Source organism: Schistocerca nitens, chromosome 8 (genome assembly GCF_023898315.1).
Source record: "Schistocerca nitens isolate TAMUIC-IGC-003100 chromosome 8, iqSchNite1.1, whole genome shotgun sequence".
Classification (NCBI taxonomy): domain Eukaryota; kingdom Metazoa; phylum Arthropoda; class Insecta; order Orthoptera; family Acrididae; genus Schistocerca; species Schistocerca nitens.
The window spans coordinates 367,583,424-367,602,320 of record NC_064621.1 but is presented as its reverse complement, the minus strand read 5'-3'; the positions used below and the strand labels follow the sequence as shown (position 1 = coordinate 367,602,320).

Sequence of the window (18,897 nt, the reverse complement as noted above, 5' to 3'; positions counted from 1 at the left end):
ATGTGATGTTAAAGAAGGATGCTGAAAATTAAGTAGGTTGATAGGAAATGAGGAAGACTATCCACAGAACCGGTGAGGGAAGGAATCTACATCTACATCTACATGATTACTCTGCAATTCACATTTAAGTGCTTGGCAGAGGGTTCATCGAACCACAATCATACTATCTCTCTACCATTCCACTCCCGAACAGCGCGCGGGAAAAACGAACACCTAAACCTTTCTGTTCGAGGTCTGATTTCTCTTATTTTATTTTGATGATCATTCCTACCTATGTAGGTAGGGCTCAACAAAATATTTTCGCATTCGGAAGAGAAAGTTGGTGACTGAAATTTCGTAAATAGATCTCGCCGCGACGAAAAACGTCTTTGCTTTAATGACTTCCATCCCAACTCGCGTATCATATCTGCCACACTCTCTCCCCTATTACTTGATAATACAAAACGAGCTGCCCTTTTTTGCACCCTTTCGATGTCCTCCGTCAATCCCACCTGGTAAAGATCCCACGCCGCGCAGCAATATTCTAACAGAGGACGAACGAGTGTAGTGTAAGCAATCTCTTTAGTGGACTTGTTGCATCATCTAAATGTCCTGCCAATGAAACGCAACCTTGTCTCACCTTCCCCACAATATTATCTGTGTGGTCTTTCCAACTGAAGTTGGAATACACTCTCTAGAGGAAGAGATAGGTTCAAATGGCTCTGAGCACTATGGGACTTAACTTTTAAGGCCATCAGTCCCCTAGAACTTAGAACTAGTTAAAGCTAACTAACCTAAGGACATCACACACATTCATGCCCGAGGCAGGATTCGAACCTGCGACCGTAGCGGTTGCGCGGTTTCAGACTGTAGTGCCTAGAACCGCTCGGCCACCCCAGCCGGCAACAGATAGGATGATAAAACCTGAACCATATCGCATATAATATCAAGAAACACATTTTCAAGGTAGTGCGTATGTACGAGTGTTATTCAGAAAGTAGCTTCCGATCGGTCGCGAAATGGAGACCACAACGAAAGTCATAAATCTTTTAACTCCGACAGTTAGATACGCCTTCCATCAACTTTTCTATATAGTAACAACTCCGACTTAGACGTTTGTCGGTGCGTTGTACCAAATTTCCATTTCCCTCATCATAGGAGACAGCCGTCTGTCTCTTTTCCGCCAACTCTCTACGCTGGTCTGCAGCTTTGTTTTTGTGCCAGAATGGTGTCTTCATAACGAACGGTTCACGAGAGCCACTTCCGGGCTGTATGGTGGGTGATCGAACACTGCCCATCGAAAACGTTGCAGGAGCATCCTTATTGCGCCTCCATTGTGCAGCCGAGAACTGTCACGAAGAAAGAAATGAGCGACAGTTACGTTATGCGGGGTTACATGAAATCAGGTGAAATCTCTCGGTATGCACCCATACTTGGCGGAAGACACCATTTCCTAGACATCATTAACGCTCATTGTGCGCTCAGAAATGCAAAGAGCGGCGTGATACGATCGACGTCCATAATAGTAATATCTATGCATAGCTTCATGGGATTTTTACTGTGGTTTTCATTTCGCGTTCGATCGGAACTTATTTTCCGGACGCCCCTCGTGCTTGATAAACTGGTATATGTTGGTGGAATGTGGTATGTTGGTTATTTACTCTGTGTAGTGTAAAATTTTTACTACTCTGTTTGTGTTTCCTGTGTACAACGTAGATATTGTATACCTTTAAAGCCTCGTTACCCCAGTACTTAAAGGTAATTATTTTCCATAACACTATGTGATACTTCCGATGTGTATCTTACAAAACTATGAAATTATCTAAGTGTGCAGGCTTTCTTGGCCATTGTCATTGACAATAAAACCTGAGTCATTAGGACGCGTTATATTCTTCTTCGTACTACTTCACTTCCCTCCCAGGGGACACCGCTTTATCGTAGGCACATTCAGTGTCGGGCGGGAGGGTTTGCGTGCTCCGATGAAGCCGATATCAGTGCCGGCGGTAGCGTAGCTACTGGCAGGGACACCCAAGCCGGATTGGTCTCGTCGGAGGAGGCAGACGAAGTGTGTCCTGCTACACAGGACAGGGGAAGAGGGGCTCTATGGGCGTAGGGAAACCAGCCGTCCTAGGGGAGTGAACACTTTTAAATCCAGGTCCTCTAACATGGGGGGGGGGGGGGGGGGGTCGGCCTGAGGCTAACAACGTCGCCCTGGAAAAAAGAGCTTGTTACGGAACCAAAGGACTAAGAAAGCAGGATGGATGTAACGGATAAACGGCCTTGCCAACGGAAACGGCAAACGAATTGGTATTTAGCGACATGGAATGTGAGAACACTGAACAAGGCTGGAGGACTACAGAACCTGAAAAAGGAAATGAAGAAATATAATGTGACAATGGCGGCAGTACAAGAAGTGAAATGGAAAGGAAGTGGAATATTAGCGTCTCGGACACACACACTGTATTACAGCTGTGGAAGCAGAGGATATGGAGGCACAGGTTTCCTGGTTGATAATGCTCAAAAGGCTGCCACATTGAACTCTGAGCCTGTTAGCGGAAGAATCTGAGTATTACGAATGAAAGCCCGCTTCTTCAATATATCCTTCATATGAAAATATTCACCAGCAGAAGATGCAGGGTTGGTGGAAAAAGATGTACTCTATGTGCAACTGGAGCAGGAAATAGCATGGGTGGCAAAGCATAATGTTAAGGTGGTTATAGAGGACTTCAATGCCCAAGTAGGAAAAAAATCGCATACCGGAAAACAGCTGGTAGAGAGAGTCCGCATGAAATTCCTACTGATAATGGTATCAGCCTATTTGATCTTGCCATGAGCAGTAACCTGGTTATTAAAAGCACATGGATGGAAAGGAAGGATAGAAAGAAATTTACATGGAGCTTCCCAGATGGGATCACAAAAAATCATATTGATCACATAGTCATAGATAGACGACATACTTCAGATATTTAGAGGAGGGTAGCTGTCGTGGTTCGGTTAGAGATAGTGATCATTATTTGGGGTAAGAATCAAATACAGACAGAGGATAGCCAATTGCAGACATACCAAGAAAGCTATTATGCCAGGATTTGGTGATACCAAGTTAAAAAATGATGAAAATACGGTACAACAGTATAAAACTGTCTTGACAAATAGTCTTAATGAAGTCGAAGAGCGGACAGAAGAGGATATTGAAGAGAGATGGGAAACGGTTGAAGGAATTATACATGAGACAGCGAAAACTGTACTGGGCAGAAAGAGGCAATTGAGAACCCAGAACTGGTTTGATGAAGACTGTAGGAGGAAGACAGAAGAAAGAAACGAGGTTCAAATGGCTCTGAGCACTATGCGACTTAACTTCGGAGGCCATCAGACGCCTACAACTTAGAACTAATTAAACCTAACTAACCTAAGGACGTCACACACATCCATGCCCGAGGCAGGATTCGAACCTGCGACCGTAGCGGTCGCTCGGTTCCAGACTGTAGCTCCTAGAACCGCACGGCCACTACGGCCGGCAAGAAATGAGGCAAGAAAAAGAATGCTACAGAGGAGAAGTAGATGTACTGTAGAAGAATTCCAGGAGAGAAGAAGGGAAGCAGATAAGGAATGTAGAAGGAAAAAGAGAAAATTTGAAAAACGGTGAATTGGTGGGTTAGAAGAGAGAAGTACTGCTCAAGAAACAAGAAAATTCTATATGAGCGTTAAAGATGTAAGGAGAGGATTCCAACCCAGAGCAGTTTTCGGTAAAGATAAGGAGGGAAATATGATTGGAGGAAAAGAACAGATTTTAGACGGATGTGTGGAGTATTTTAGTGAACTACTGAATGCAGAATCGGAAAACGAAGGTGGGTTGATGCCGGTATGGCAGAAGAGGTGGAGCAGGAAGTACACAGAGATGAAGAGCACAAGAGATCAGTAGCAGAACCCACAATGGAAGAAGTTAAACTTAGTATCAAGACTCTTAAAAACAATAAAGCTCCTGGAGAAGACAATATTACAACATAAATGATAAAATATGGTGGAGAAAAACTAGTAAGGGTTCTGCATGAGATTATAGTGGAACTATGGCGGAAAGAAAAGATGCGAAAACAGTGGAGTACAGCAATACTCTGCCCTACACAAAAGAAACATAACAAAGCTGACTGCTGGAATTATAGAGGAATTGCACTATTCTGTATAGTATATAAAGTATTAGGAAAAATCGCCGGCCGGAGTGGCCGAGCGGTTCTAGGCGCTACAGTCTGCAACCGCGTGACCGCTACGGTCGCAGGTTCGATTCCTGCTTCGGGCATTGATGTGTGTGATGTACTTAGGTTAGTGAGGTTTAAGTAGTTGTAAGTTCTAGGGTACTGATGACCTCAGAAGTTAAGTCCAATAGTGCTCAGAGCCATTTGAACCATTTATTAGGAAAAAACATGGTTGGGCGGTAAAGAACATATGTAGAAGCGTATCTAGGAGACTACCAGTGTGGTTTCAGAACTAATAGATCCACTACAGACCAGTTTTTCACTGTCAGACAGATCCTTCAAAAATGTTATGAGTACAACATAGATGTCCACCAGCTGTTCATTGACTTCCAACAAGTTTATGATAGTATCAAAAGAGATCAGCTTTGGAAGGCAATGCAAGAGGCAGGAGTCCCTAACAAACTGGTAAGATTAGTTCAAAAGACTTTGAGAAGAACGGTATGCAAAGTAAAGATCGAGTGCACTTTATCAAAGGCATTTGAGGTTAACCAAGGACTGTGGCAGGATTATGTGCTCTCCACCATTCTGTTTAACGTCGCCGTGGAGAGTGCAATGCGAAAGACACAAGGCAACAACCCTGTGGGAAACTGTTTAATAGAGTGACGCAGGAGCTTGCATATGCGGATGCTATTGATTTGTTATGCAGAAGGAAACAGGACCTGGAAGAAAAGCTTGAAGAAGTAGAAAGATATGTTGCGGAGATGGCGCTGACCATTAATCGGTCAAAGACCAAGTATATCTTAACATCTAGGAAAAGATATAGTGAAGGAGAAAGAAGCATGAGTTTGAACGGAAAACAATGTGAACGCTGTGAGAGCTTTAAATATCTTGGGTCACTGCTAACTGAGAACAATGATATGAGAGCAGAAAAACATGCAAGGACTGCAGCTGGTAACAGGAGCTACTTTGCACTGGTTAAAGTGTTTAAAGCAAGGATCTGTAGTAGACACCTGAAGCTGACTGTGTATCGTACAGTAGTTACACCTGTGATGTATGGTTCGGAGACCTGGACTATGACACAAAACGATGAGGAGTTGTTGCTGAGATGGGAAAGGAAGGTACACTACTGGCCATTAAAATTGCTACATCACGATGATGACGTGTTTCAGAAGCGAAATTTAACCGTCAGGAAGAAGATACTGTGATATGCAAATGATTAGCTTTTCAGAGCATTCACACAAGTTTGGCGCCGTTGGCGACACCTACAACTTGCTGACGTACGTAAACTTTCTAACCGATTTCTCATACACAAACAGCAGTTGACCGGTGTTGCCCGGTGAAACGTTGTTGTAATGCCTCGTGTAAGGAGGATAAATGCGTACCATCACTTTTCCGACTTTGATAAGGGTCGGATTGTAGCCTATCGCGATTGCCGTTTATCGTATAGCGACATTACTGCTCGCGTTGGTCGAGATCCAATTACTGTTAGCATAATATGGAATAGGTGGGTTCAGGAGGGTAATACGGAACGCCGTGCTGGATCCCAACGGCCTCGTATCACTAGCAGTCGGGATGACAGGCATCTCATCCGCATGGCTGTAACGGATCGTGCAGCCACGTATCGATCTCTGAGTCAACAGATGGGGACGTTTGCAAGACAACAACCATCTGCACGAACAGTTCGACGACGTTTGCAGCAGCATGGACTATCAGCTCGGAGACCTTGGTTGCGGTTACCCTTGACGGTGCGTCACAGACAGGAGCGCCTGCGATGGTGTACTCAACGACGAACCTGGGTACACGAATGGCAAACCGTCATTTTTTTCGGACGAATCCAGGTTCTGCTTACAGCATCATGATGGTCGCATCCGTGTTTGGCGACATCGCGGTGAACGCACATTGGAAGCGTGTATTCGTCATCACCTAGCGTGATGGTATGGGGTGACATTACACGTCTCGATCATCTCTTGTTCGCATTGACGGCACTTTGAACAGTGGACGTTACATTTCAGATGTGTTACGACCCGTGGCTCTACCCTTCATTCGATCCCTGCGAAACCCTACATTTGAGCAGGATAATGCACGACCGCATGTTGCAGATCCTGTACGGGTCTTTCTGGATACAGAAACTGTTCGACTGCTGCCCTGGCCAGCGCATTCTCCAGATCTCTCACCAATTGAAAACGTCTGGTCAATGGTGGACGAGCAACTGGCTCGTCACAATACGCCAGTCACTACTCTTGATGAACTGTGGTATCGTGTTGAAGCTGCATTGGCAGCTGTACCTGTACACACCATCCAAGCTCTGTTTGACTCAATGACCAGGCGTATCAAGGCCGTTACTACGGCCAGAGGTGTTTGTTCTGGGTACTGATTTCTCAGGATCTATGCACCCAAATTGCGTGAAAATGTAATCACATATTAGTTCTAGTATAATATATTTGTCCAATGAATACCCGTTTATCATCTGCATTTCTTCTTGGTGTAACAATTTTAATGGCCAGTAGTGTACTTAGAAAAATCTACGGGCCAGTGAATGACAGGGGGTTTTGGAGAATCGTAAGTAATAAGGAGATCAGAGAGTTGTCCAACAAACCAGAGATCGTGACTGAAACAAACAGTAATAGGCTACGTTACTTGAGCATGTAGAAAGGATGGTGGAGAACAGCACAGTCAAGAAAGTTTTCAGAGTAAAACACGGTGGATGTCGTACCTGTATAAGGACCAGATGGCTAGACAAAGTGGAGGAGGACTTGAGAAGGATGGGACTGAGAAGATGGAGAGCCAAGGCAGCCAGCAGAGAAGAGTGGGCGGAGGTTGTCCGGGGGCCAAGGCCCTACAAGTGTTGTAGCGCCAAGGAGTAGTAGTAGTAGTAGTAGTAGTACTTCTTCACTTCTCGATATTTCGATCCCTCTTCTGGAATCTTTTTGAGAACTTCACTGGTGTCCCAGGATGGCTGGGCGCTATCGTAAGACGGAGTCGCGTTCACTTTTTTTTACCCAGTAACTCTGTTCCTCCGAAAAAGCGAGGGTAAATATCCTCTTGTAAGTGAACGCGACACAGTCTTACGATAGCGTTCAGCCATCCAGTAGTACCAGTGAATCCCGAAGACCCGAGAAGAGGGTTCGAAACATCGAGAAGTAAAGAAGTTTGAAGAGGAACCAAGAAGCAGTAGAAAAAGGCGGCCGGGTAGATGCCGTGTTCTTTTGATGTCTGGAAGGCATTCGGAACAGTTACGTACCGCCACCGTATGGAATATCAGACCAACTGTGTGACTGGACTGAAGAGGTTCTGAAAAATAGAACACAGCATTTCGTTCTGGATGGGGAGAACTATTCTGTGGTAAAAGTAGCTCTGGTTGTGCCCCAGTGGAATGTTATAGTATCCGGACACCTGGCTGAAAAGACTTACAAGTTAGTGGCGCCCTCCATCGGTAATCCTGGAATTCAATATGGTGTTGGTTCACGTACAGAAATATGAATGTTTTAGTGGGACCACTTTTTTCGATTTGTGATAGATGGCGCTGTAATACTCACAAACGCGTAAGTACGTGGTATCACGTAACATTCCGCCAGTGCGGACGGTATTTGCTTCGTGATACATTACCCGTGTTAAAATGGACCGTTTACCAATTGCGGAAAAGTTCGATATCGTGTTGATGTATAGCTATTGTCATCAAAATGCCCAACGGGCGTGTGCTATGTGTGCTGCTCGGTATCCTGGACGACATCATCCAAGTGTCCGGACCGTTCGCCGGATAGTTACGATATTTAAGGAAACAGGAAATGTTCAGCCACATATGAAACGTCAACCACGACCTGCAACAAATGATGATGCCCAAGTAGGTGTTTTATATGCTGCCGCGGCTAATCCGCACATCACTAGCAGACAAATTGCGCGAGATCGGGAATCTCAAAATCGTTGGTGTTGAGAATGCTACATCAACATCGATTGCACCCGTATCATATTTCTGTGGACCAGGAATTGCATGGCGACGACTTTGAACGTCATATACAATTCTGCCACTGGGCACGAGAGAAATTACGGGACGATGACTGATTTTTTGCACGCGTTCTATTTAGCGACGAAGCGTCTTTCACCAACAGCGGTAAGGTAAACCGGCATAATATACACTATTGGGCAACGGAAAATCCACGATGGCTGCGACAAGTGGAGCATCAGCGATCTTGCCGGGTTAATGTATGGTGCGGCATTATGGGAGGAAGGATAATTGGCCCCCATTTTATCGATGGCAATCTAACTAGTGCAGTGTATGCTGATTTCCTACGTAATGTTCTACCGATGTTACTACAAGATGCCCCACTGCACGACAGAATGGCGATGTACTTCCAACATGATGGATGTCCGGCACATAGCTCGCGTGCGGTTGAAGCGGTATTGAATAGCTTACTTCATGACAGGTGTATTGGTCGTCGTAGCACCATACCACGGCCCGCACGCTCACCGGATCTGACGTCCCCGGATTTCATTCTGTGGGGAAAGTTGAAGGATATTTGCTATCGTGATCCACCGACAACGCCTGACAACATGCGTCAACGCATTGTCAATGCATGTGCGAACATTACGGACGGCGAACTACTCGTTGTTGAGTGGAATGTCGTTACACGTATTTCCAAATGCATTGAGGTTGACGGACATCATTTTGAGCATTTATTGCATTAATGTGGTATTTACAGGTAATCACGCTGTAACAGCATGCGATCTCAGAAATGATAAGTTCGCAAACGTACATGTATCACATTGGAACAACCTAAATAAAATGTTCAAACGTACCTAAGTTCCGTATTTTAATTTAAAAAACCTACCTGTTACCAACTGTTCGTCTAAAATAGTGAGCCATATGTTTGTGACTATTACAGCGCCATCTATCACAAAGCGAAAAAAGTGATCTAACTAAAAAATTCGTATCTCTTTACGTACTACACGAATATGTAATAAAAATGGGGGTTCCTATTTAAGAAAACACAATTGATATCCGTTTGGCCTATGGTAGCGCCATCTAGCGGGCCAACCATAGCGCCATCTGGTTTCCCCCTTCAAGATAGACGAGTTTCGTTCTATGTAGTTTTTCCGTTTGACGCTTATTTCGTGAGATATTTGGCCCGGTCACCATCAATGGACCACCCTGTAGAGAATTCTGGTCAGGACTCTGTACAGGCAACATCAATTTTGTCGTCGTGTAACCACTCCGCCACAGGCCTTGCATTATGAACAGGTGCTCGATCGTCGTGGAAGATGCAATCGCGATTCCCGCATTGCTCTCCAACAGTTGGAAGCAAGAAGGCGCTTAAAACATCAGTGTAGGCCTGTGCTGTGATAGTGCAACGCAAAACAACGAGGGGTGCAAGCCCCACAATGAAAAACACGACCACACCGTAACACCACCGACTCGTAATTTTACTGCTAGTACTACACATGCTGGCAGATGACGTTCACCGGGCACTCGCCATACCCACACCCTGCCATTGGATCGCCACATTGTGTACCGTGATTTGTCACTCCAGACAACGTTTTTCCACTGTTCAATCGTCCAATGTTTGCGGTCCTTACAACAAGCGAGGCGTCGTTTGGTATTTACCGGTGTGGTGTGTGGCTTATGAGCAGCCGTTCGACCATGTAATCCAAGTTTTCTCGCCTAGCGTCTAACTGTCATAATACTTGCAGTGGATCCTGATGCATTTTGAAATTCCTGTGCGATGGTCAGGGTAGATGTCTGCCCATTACACATTAGGACCCTCTTCAACTGTCGGCGGTCTCTGTCACTCAGCAGACGAGGTCGGCCTGTACGCTTTTGTGCTATACGGGTCCCTTCACGTTTCCAGTTCACTGACACATCGGAAATATTGGACCTAGGAATGTTTAGAAGTATGGAAATCTCACGTACAGACGTATGACACAAGTGACACCCAATCACCTGACCACGTTGGAAGTCCGTGAGTTTGGCCGGCCGGTGTGGCCGTGCGGTTAAAGGCGCTTCAGTCTGGAACCGCGTGACCGCTACGGTCGCAGGTTCGAATCCTGCCTCGGGCATGGATGTGTGTGATGTCCTTAGGTTAGTTAGGTTTAAGTAGTTCTAAGTTCTAGGGGACTGATGACCACAGACGTTAAGTCCCATAGTGCTCAGAGACATTTGAAGTCCGTGAGTTCCGCATAGCGCCCCATTCTGCTCTCTCACGATGTCTAATGACTACTGAGGTCGCTGATACGGAGTACCTGGCAATGCACCTAATATGAAAATCGTATGTTTTTGGCGGTGTCCGAATACTTTTGATCACATAGTGTGTATATGACCTAGTGGATAACTTGAGAAGTTCCACGAGGCTTTTCGCGGAGGATGATGTTGTATACAGCGACGTTGCGAAGCTGTAAAATTGTAGAAAGCCAAGAATACCTGCAGAGGATCGATGCTTGGTGCAGGGAATTGCAGTTGACCCTTACCATATAAAAAAGCAACGTATTACGAATGCAGAGACAGAAATACTGTTTGTTTTACTACCGCAAAATTGCAGAACAACCCCTGGAAGTAGTTGAAATGAAATGATCGTATGGCATTGTTTGCTTGGTTGTCCCATTTGGGTTCGGCCGCCAAGTGCAAGTCTTATTGCAGTCGGCGCCACACTGGGCGATATACGGCCGCTGATGAAGCTGAAATGATGATGAGGACAACACAATACCCAGTCCACGAGCGGAGAAAATCTCCGACCCGTCCGTGAATCGAACCAGGGCCTAGTGCATAGGAGGGAAGCATCTTACCACTCAGCTAACCAGGCGCACACTGGAAGTAGTTACTTCCATAAAATAACTAGGAACGGATCGATGTGAAGCGGAACGACGACACAAAATTAGTCGCGAGGCAGGTTCCAGACTGAGATTCACTGGCAGAATCCTCAGGAAATGTGATCCATCAGTTAAGGAAGTAGCTTACACAACTATCAGTTTGACCAGTACTTGAATATTGTTCGTCAGTATGGGATCCTTACCAGATAGGACCGATAGAGGAAATAGAGAAGATCCAAAGGAGGGCAGCACGTTTCCTTACATGTCCATTTAGAAAGCGCGAAAGCGTCACGGAGATCTCATGAACCCCATTGGCAGGCGCTGCAAGAGGTGTGGTCTGCTATTTAAGTTCCGTTGGAGTTCATTTCTAAAAGAGTCACCCAATATGTTGCTTCCTCCTACGTACTCGTATACCTCGCGAAAAGACCATCAAGATAAAACTAGAGAGATTCGACACCACACAGAGGCTTACCAGCAATCGGTCTTCTCGTGAACCATACGCAAACGGAAGAGTAAAAGGCGGAAGTGACACTGATGTAGTGGGAGTAATCCACTAAATTACAGGCCCTTATCATTAACGTCGGTCGATATGCAGCAGGATTTTAGAACATATACTGCGTTCGAACATTATGAATTACATACAAGAAAACGGTCTGTTGACACACAGTCAACATGGGTTTAGAAAACATCGTTCCTGTGAAACCCAACTAGCTCTTTATTCACATGAAGTGTTGAGTGCTATCGACAAGGAATTTGAGACCGATTCCGTATTTATGGATTTCCGGAAGGCTTTGACACTGTACCACACAAGCGGCTCGTAGTGAAATTGCGTGCTTATGGAATATTGTCTCAGTTATGTGACTGGATTTATGATTTCCTGACAAAGAGGTCACAGTTCGTAGTAACTGACGGAAAGTCATCTAGTAAAACAAAAGTGATTTCTGGCGTTCCTCAAGGTAGTTTTATATGCTCTTTGCTGTTCCTTATCTATATAAACGATTTGGGAGACAATCTGAGCAGCCGTCTTCGGTTGTTTGCAGATGACGCTGTCGTTTATCGACTAATAAAGTCACCAGAAGATCAAAACTATGGTACCGCACGCCGCGGAATTTGAATCCCCGCCAGGCGTCATGGACGTCGAAGACCCATAGAGGTCTCTGCACCATGGCGCCGTAAGCTGTGGCGGCGCGCGCCTCCTGGCCCGCATGTAGAGTGAGGGAGCCACAGTGGAACACGTGGTTGCAGCGGCCAATAGCGGCGTCCCCGATCGAGTACTTAAGCGCCTGCCTGTCGCTCAGTCTACCAGTCTAACCTCGCGTGCGTCTCAGTATATATCGCCTCGCATCAGACAGCGTATTGACACGACTGAACGCCACCCTCCCTATCAACTCCTCCAAGTACTGGTCCGCCATCCATCGCCTTACTGGTTCCCTTTCCGCTCCCCACTACCCCCTTCTCCATAACGATCGCCCCCTTCCTAACAACCTCAGTAAGGCCAACCACTTCGCTTCCCACCTTTCCGAGGTCTTCTCCATCCCCGATGATCCCCACTTTGATTATTCTCTTTTCCCCACCGTCATGTAACGTGCCAATACCTCGGTCGCTCCACTTGCTCCTAGTCTCCAGTACTTGGGGCAGTTGGCCCCCTCTGACATAAACACTCCCATCACAGCACAAGACATTAAACTTATCCTCCGGTCCAAACGCAACATGGCCCCTGGTCACGACTGTGTCGCCTACCGTCACCTTCGAGAAAGCCCCTATTCCTTCCTGACTGTCCTCGCCCATCTCTATAATGTCATCCTCTCTACTGGCTTCTACCCTGACTTGTGGAAGACCTCTCGCATCCTCTTATTCCTCAAACCCGACAAACCCCCTTCTGCTGCCTCTTCCTATCGTCCCATCTGCCTCACCTCCATCTTCAGTAAGATCTTTGAACCTATCCTCTCCCACCGTATCCATCAGCACCTTGCTCAACCTCCTCCCCCTTACCCAGTGTCGCTTCCGAACCCCCTTCTCTGCTGAAGACCAACTCCTCAACCTCGTTCACCTTCTGTCCCTCCAGCTCAACACCCGTCGCTCCGCCATTTTTGTTTCCCTTGACCTCCAAAATGCCTATGACCGTGTATGGCATCCCGGTATCCTCTTTAAACTCCAAATCTACGCCCTACCTATCAATTTTGTCCATCTGGTCGCTTCCTTCCTCTCGCACCGTCCTTCCTATGTCACCCTCCACAACACCAACTCCCGTATCTTTCATCCCACAGCTGGTGTCCCCCAGGGTTCTGTCCTCTCCCCTCTCCTTTATCTCTTGTATATGGCTGATATGCTCAAGCCACCCCCACCAGTCCACCTTCTCCAGTATGCTGATGACACCGCCTTCCTGGCTCCCTATCCTACCCTTCAACAACTCCAACGTACCCTCCAAACCCACCTTAACCAGTTCACCACTTGGTGTAACCAGTGGTTCCTCCGTCTCAACCCCTCCAAAACCCAGGCAATCATCATAGGCTGCACAACTCGCTCCTTTCGCCTCCATGATTTCTACCTCACCCTTTATGGTCATCCCATCCAGCTCACCCCCACCCTGAAATACATTGGCCTCACCCTCAACCGACACCTCACCTGGACCCCTCATCTCCAGACCATCCAGCAGAAAGCCCATTCCCGCCTCCAACTTCTGAAACTCCTGTCTGGCAGGACATGGGGATTGCATCCTTCTACCATCCTCCACACCTACAAATCTCCCATCCATCCTATCCTCTGTTATGCCAGCGTTGCCTGGATCTCCACCCCCACCCACTTTTACAAGGCTCTCCAAATCCTTGAACGCCATGCGCTCCGCCTTGCCTTCCATATTTGCCTTCCTTCCCTACACGGCTCCTGTATGAACTGATCCCCTTCCCCCACCTCCTCCTGTTCTGCCAACATTTCCGCATCCTTTACATTGTCCACAGGCTTGATCCCCCCACCCTCTGGTTTCCTCCTTCCTCTCCACCCCCCGCCCATTGCCGCGCCTCTATCGCTGTATCCCTCCCTCTCTCCACCTCCACACCCTCCATCTCCTTCATCAGGGCAATTTCCAACGCCTCCCCCTCCCAGATGATGAACTTCGCCGTGACATCTACCCTTCCTTCCAACTATAACCTGGCCTTGTTCCCCCCCCCCTCCCCAGGGCCCCCTTTTTCCTCTCCCCTCCTTCTCCAAGAGCGGATTTTCCTCCTCCCCCCCCACTGAGACCCTGCACCCCATACTTGCCTCTTTCCTTCCCACATCCCTCCCTACCTGGCCCTCTTCAGCGCGCCCCCCACCCATCACCCCCCTCTCTTCCCCTCCCTCCCTTCTTCCAGTCTCCCTCATCTCCTAGTGCCTGGCAGATCCTCCATTTTGATCATTGTCAGTGTGCCACATCAGTTTTGTGGTTAGTGCTGTTTCTCCTGTGCATCAAGAGGTGTGATTTTAATTGTGTACTGCCTTGAGGTTTGCTGTCAGTGTTTGTTATGTGCTATGCCATCCGTTGATACCTTTTATGCTCCAGTCATACTGTGCCTTGTGTTCTTTTAATTGTCGCAGTGTGTGGCTTTTGTGTGTGCTACTTTTAAACAGTTTTTTATCGCCATTTTACAGTCACCCCGTTTTTTTGTCTATTGCCTTCCATGATGTTCCCCTTTTTTTATATCTATGTTCACCGTATTCTCTCCTTTGTTATTTTTAAATGTCTTCTATTGTTTGTTCTATGTCTTTCGGCTGAAGAGCAGCGTATATGCTGCTGCCAGCCCGCCCCGATGGGGAATTGAAATACAATAAAGAAAAAAAACAGCGTATTGACTTTCGTGTTTTGTTTACGAGTGGACTTGGTCGTCTTGTTTGGTTCGTGACTCTGTTGTCTGTTCTTGTTGTGTCCTAAGGTCCTTCGTTGGTCGTGTCCATCCTCTCCCGCTGTGTTGTTGTTCGCGGGCCGCTCCGCGGGTCCCGCCGTGTTTCCGTCACTACAGCCCGGCGACCGTTCCGGTCGCCGTTACAACAAAAACAAACTGCCAAACGATTTAGAAAAGATATCTGAATGGTGCGAAAAATTGCAGTTGACCTCTTTTAGAATACTACTGCGCGGTGTGGGATCCTTACCAGATAAGACCGACGGAGTACATCGAAAAAGTTCAAAGAAAGGCAGCACGTTTTGTATTATCTCGAAATATGGGAGTGAGTGTCACAGAAATTATACAGGATTTGGGCTGGAAATCGTTAAAAGATAGGCGTTTTCCGTTGCGACAGAATCTTCTCCCGAAGTTCCAATCACCAACTTTCTCCTCCGAATGTGAAAATATTTTGTTGACACTGACCTGCATAGGAAGGAACGATACCACGATAAAATAAGGGAGATCAGAGCTCGTACGGAAAGATATAGGTGTTCATTATTTCCGCGCACTATACGAGATTGGAATAATAGAGAATTGTGAAGGTGGTTCGATGAACCCTCTTCCAGGCACTTGAATGTGATTACAGAGTATTCTTGTAGATGTAGATGTAGATGTAGATGTAGATGCACCAAGTATCCTACGGCACACACAGAAAGGTGGCTTGGGGAGTATAGGTGTTGATGCAGATGTAGATATGAGAATGACGCGGTCTAGCGACTCGGATTTTATCATGTACTAAATTTTCGGTTAACTCTTGTTGATAATGGTACAACAGGTATCGAATCAGAATAATCATTTCAGTAATAAACGTTTGTAGCCTCGGAGGAACCAGACTGAGACTAGTGCTGACTCGACTGGAAGAGTAGTCGTTACTACGTACCCAGCGATCCGAGCCGGTAGTTGAAGGCGACTAGTATGACGCCCTCGGCGACCAGGAAGTCGGGTCCCTCATACTCGCTGGTGCCCACCGTGAAGCCGCCTCCGGGTATCCAGGCGAGCACGGGCGCCGCGGCGGCGCCCAGCGGCACGAACACGTTCAGGTAGAGGCAGTCCTCCGACGTCACCCGCCCCGTCCTCTGCGGACAGGCGGGCGCCTGCTGCAGCGCGTCGCGCGTGCCGTCCCAGGAGGCAGCCGGCCGCGGCGCCTGTGGGGACACGGCGGCGCCGTTAACACAGCGTCTCCCAAACTCGCAGCAAACATCACTCTCATGATCATTCATAGTATAATAATGACAATAATAATAATAATAATGTTGTTGTTGTTGTTGTTGTTGTTGTGGTCTTCAGTCCTGAGACTGGTTTGATGCAGCTCTCCATTCTACTCTATCCTGTGCAAGCTTCTTCATCTCCCAGTACTTACTGAAACATACATCCTTCTGAATCTGCTTAGTGCATTCATCTCTGGTCTCCCTCTACGATTTTTACCCTCCACGCTGCCCTCCAGTACCAAATTGGTGATCCCTTGATGCCTCAGAACATGTCCAACGAACCGATCCCCTCTTCTGGTCACGTTGTGACACAAACTCCTCTTCTGCCCAATTCTACTCAATACCCCCTCATTAGTTACGTGATCTACCCATCTTCTCTTCAGCATTCTTCTGTAGCACCACATCTCATATGCTTCTATTCTCTTCTTGTCTAAACTATTTATCGTCCATGTTTCACTTCCATACATGGCTACACTCCATACAAATACTTTCAGAAATGACTTCCTGACACTCAAATCATTACTCGATGTTAACAAATTTCTCTTCTTCAAAAACGCTTACCTTGCCATCGCCAGTCTACATTTTATATCCTCTCTACTTCGACCATCATCAGTTACTTTGCTCCCCAAATAGCAAAACTCCTTTACTGCTTTAAGTGTCTCATTTCCTATTCTAATTCCCTCAGCATCACCCGACTTAATTCGACTACATTCCATTATCCTCGTTTTGCTTTTGTTGATGTTTATCTTATATCCTCCTTTCAAGACACTGTCCATTCTGTTCAACTGCTCTTCCAAGTCCTTTACTGTCTCTCACAGATAATACTATTTATTCAATATTCAATAATCAAATACAATCATTGGAAATAATACAGTTTCAGGACATCATGCACATTATTCTTCTGAATACTTCAAAATGGCTAAGCAGGGTTGGCTAGAGGACAAATCTAAGGATGTAGAGGCTTATCTCACTACGGGTAAGATAGATATTGCCTACAGGAAAATTAAAGAGACCTTTTGAGAAAAGAGAACGACTTGTATGAATATCAAGAGCTCCGATGGAAACCCAGTCCTAAGCAAAGAAGGGAAATCAGAAAGGTGGAAAGAGCATATAGAGCGTCTATACAAGGGTGATGTAGTTGAGGACAATACTATGGAAATGGAAGAGGATGTAGATGAAGATGAAATGGGAGATATGATGCTGCGTGAAGAGTTTGACAGAGCACTGAAAGAACTGAGTCGAAACAAGGCTCCGGGAGAAGAGAACATTCCATTAGAACTACTGACAGCCTTGGGAGAGTCAGCCATGATAAAACTCTACCATTTGGTGAGCAAGATGTATGAGACAGGTGAAATACCCTCAGACTTCAAGAAGAATATAATAATTCGAATCCCAAAGAAAGCAGGTGTTGATATGTGTGAAAATAATCGAAATATCAGTTTAGTAAGTCACATCTGCAAAATACTAACACGAATTCTTTACAGACGAATGGAAAAACTGGTTGAAGCCGACCTCGGGGAAGATCAGATTGAATTCCGTAGAGATGGAATACGTGTGGCAATAATGACCCTACGACTTATCTTTGAAGAAAGATTAAGGAAAGACAAACCTACGTTTCTAGCATTTGTAGACTTAGAGAAAGCTTTTGACAATGTTAACTGGAACACCCTCTTTTAAATTCTGAAGGTGGCAGGGGTAAACTACAGGGAGCGAAAGGCTACTTACAATTTGTACAGAAAGCAGATGGCAGTTTTAAGAGTCGAGGGAGATGAAAGGGAAGCAGTGGTTGGGAAGGGAGTGAGATAGGGTTGTAGCCTCTCTCCGATGTTATTCAATCTGTATATTGAGCAAGCAGTAAAGGAACCAAAAGAAAATTTGGAGAGGTATTAAAATCCATGGTTTAGAAATAAAAACTTTGAGGTTCGCCGATGACATTGTAATTCTGTCAGAGACAGCAAAGGACTTGGAAGGGCAGTTGAACGTAATGGACAGTGCCTTGAAAGGAGGATATAAGATGAACATCAACAAAAGCAAAACGAGGATAATGGAATGTAGTCAATTTAGTCAGGTGATACTGAGGGACTTAGATTAGGAAATGAGACACTCAAAGTAGTAAATGAGTTTTGCTATTTGGGGAGCAAAATAACTCATGATGGTCGAACTAGAGAGGATATAAAATGTAGACTGGCAATGGCAAGGAAAGCGTTTCTGAAGAAGAAAAATTTATTAACATCGAGTGCAGATTTAACTGTCAGGAAGTTCTTTCTGAAAGTATTTGTATGAAGTGTAACCTTGTATGGAAGTGAAATATGGACGATAAATAGTTTGGACAAGAAGAGAATACAGTAGAAGCATATGAGATGTGGTACTACAGAAGAATGCTGAAGATTAGATGGGTAGATCACATAACTAATGAGGAGGTATGGAATAGAATTGGGGAGAAGAGGAGTTTGTGGCACTACTTGACTAGAAGAAGGAATCGGTTGGTAGGACATGTTTTGAGGCATCAATGGATCATCAATTTAGTATTGGAGGGCAGCGTGGAGGGTAAAAATCGTAGAGAGAGACCAAGAGATGAACACCCTAAGCAAAATCAGAAGGATGTAGGAGGCAGTAGGTACTAGGAGATGAAGAAGCTTGCACAGGATAGAGTAGCATGGAAAGCTGCCTCAAACCGGTCTCAGGACTGATGACCACAACAACAACAACAACGTCAGTTTAAAAGTTACAAACTGAAGATTTGTTTGTATTAACAAATTTTAAGTCTTGATTCAATTTATATTTGGTAATAAACAAATAACGATGTTA

The 18,897-nt window shown here is 45.8% G+C and overlaps 1 protein-coding gene across 1 annotated transcript in view; it reads right to left on the bottom strand.

The window, feature by feature from the left end:
• The window catches only part of LOC126199573 (acetylcholinesterase-like), a 108,081-nt gene that overhangs the window by 81,078 nt on the left and 8,106 nt on the right, over nt 1-18,897 (bottom strand). The window contains exon 3 of the mRNA XM_049936496.1: nt 15,762-16,026. Coding sequence (XP_049792453.1) covers nt 15,762-16,026 — 265 coding nt within the window. The remainder of the gene's footprint in view (nt 1-15,761; nt 16,027-18,897) is intronic.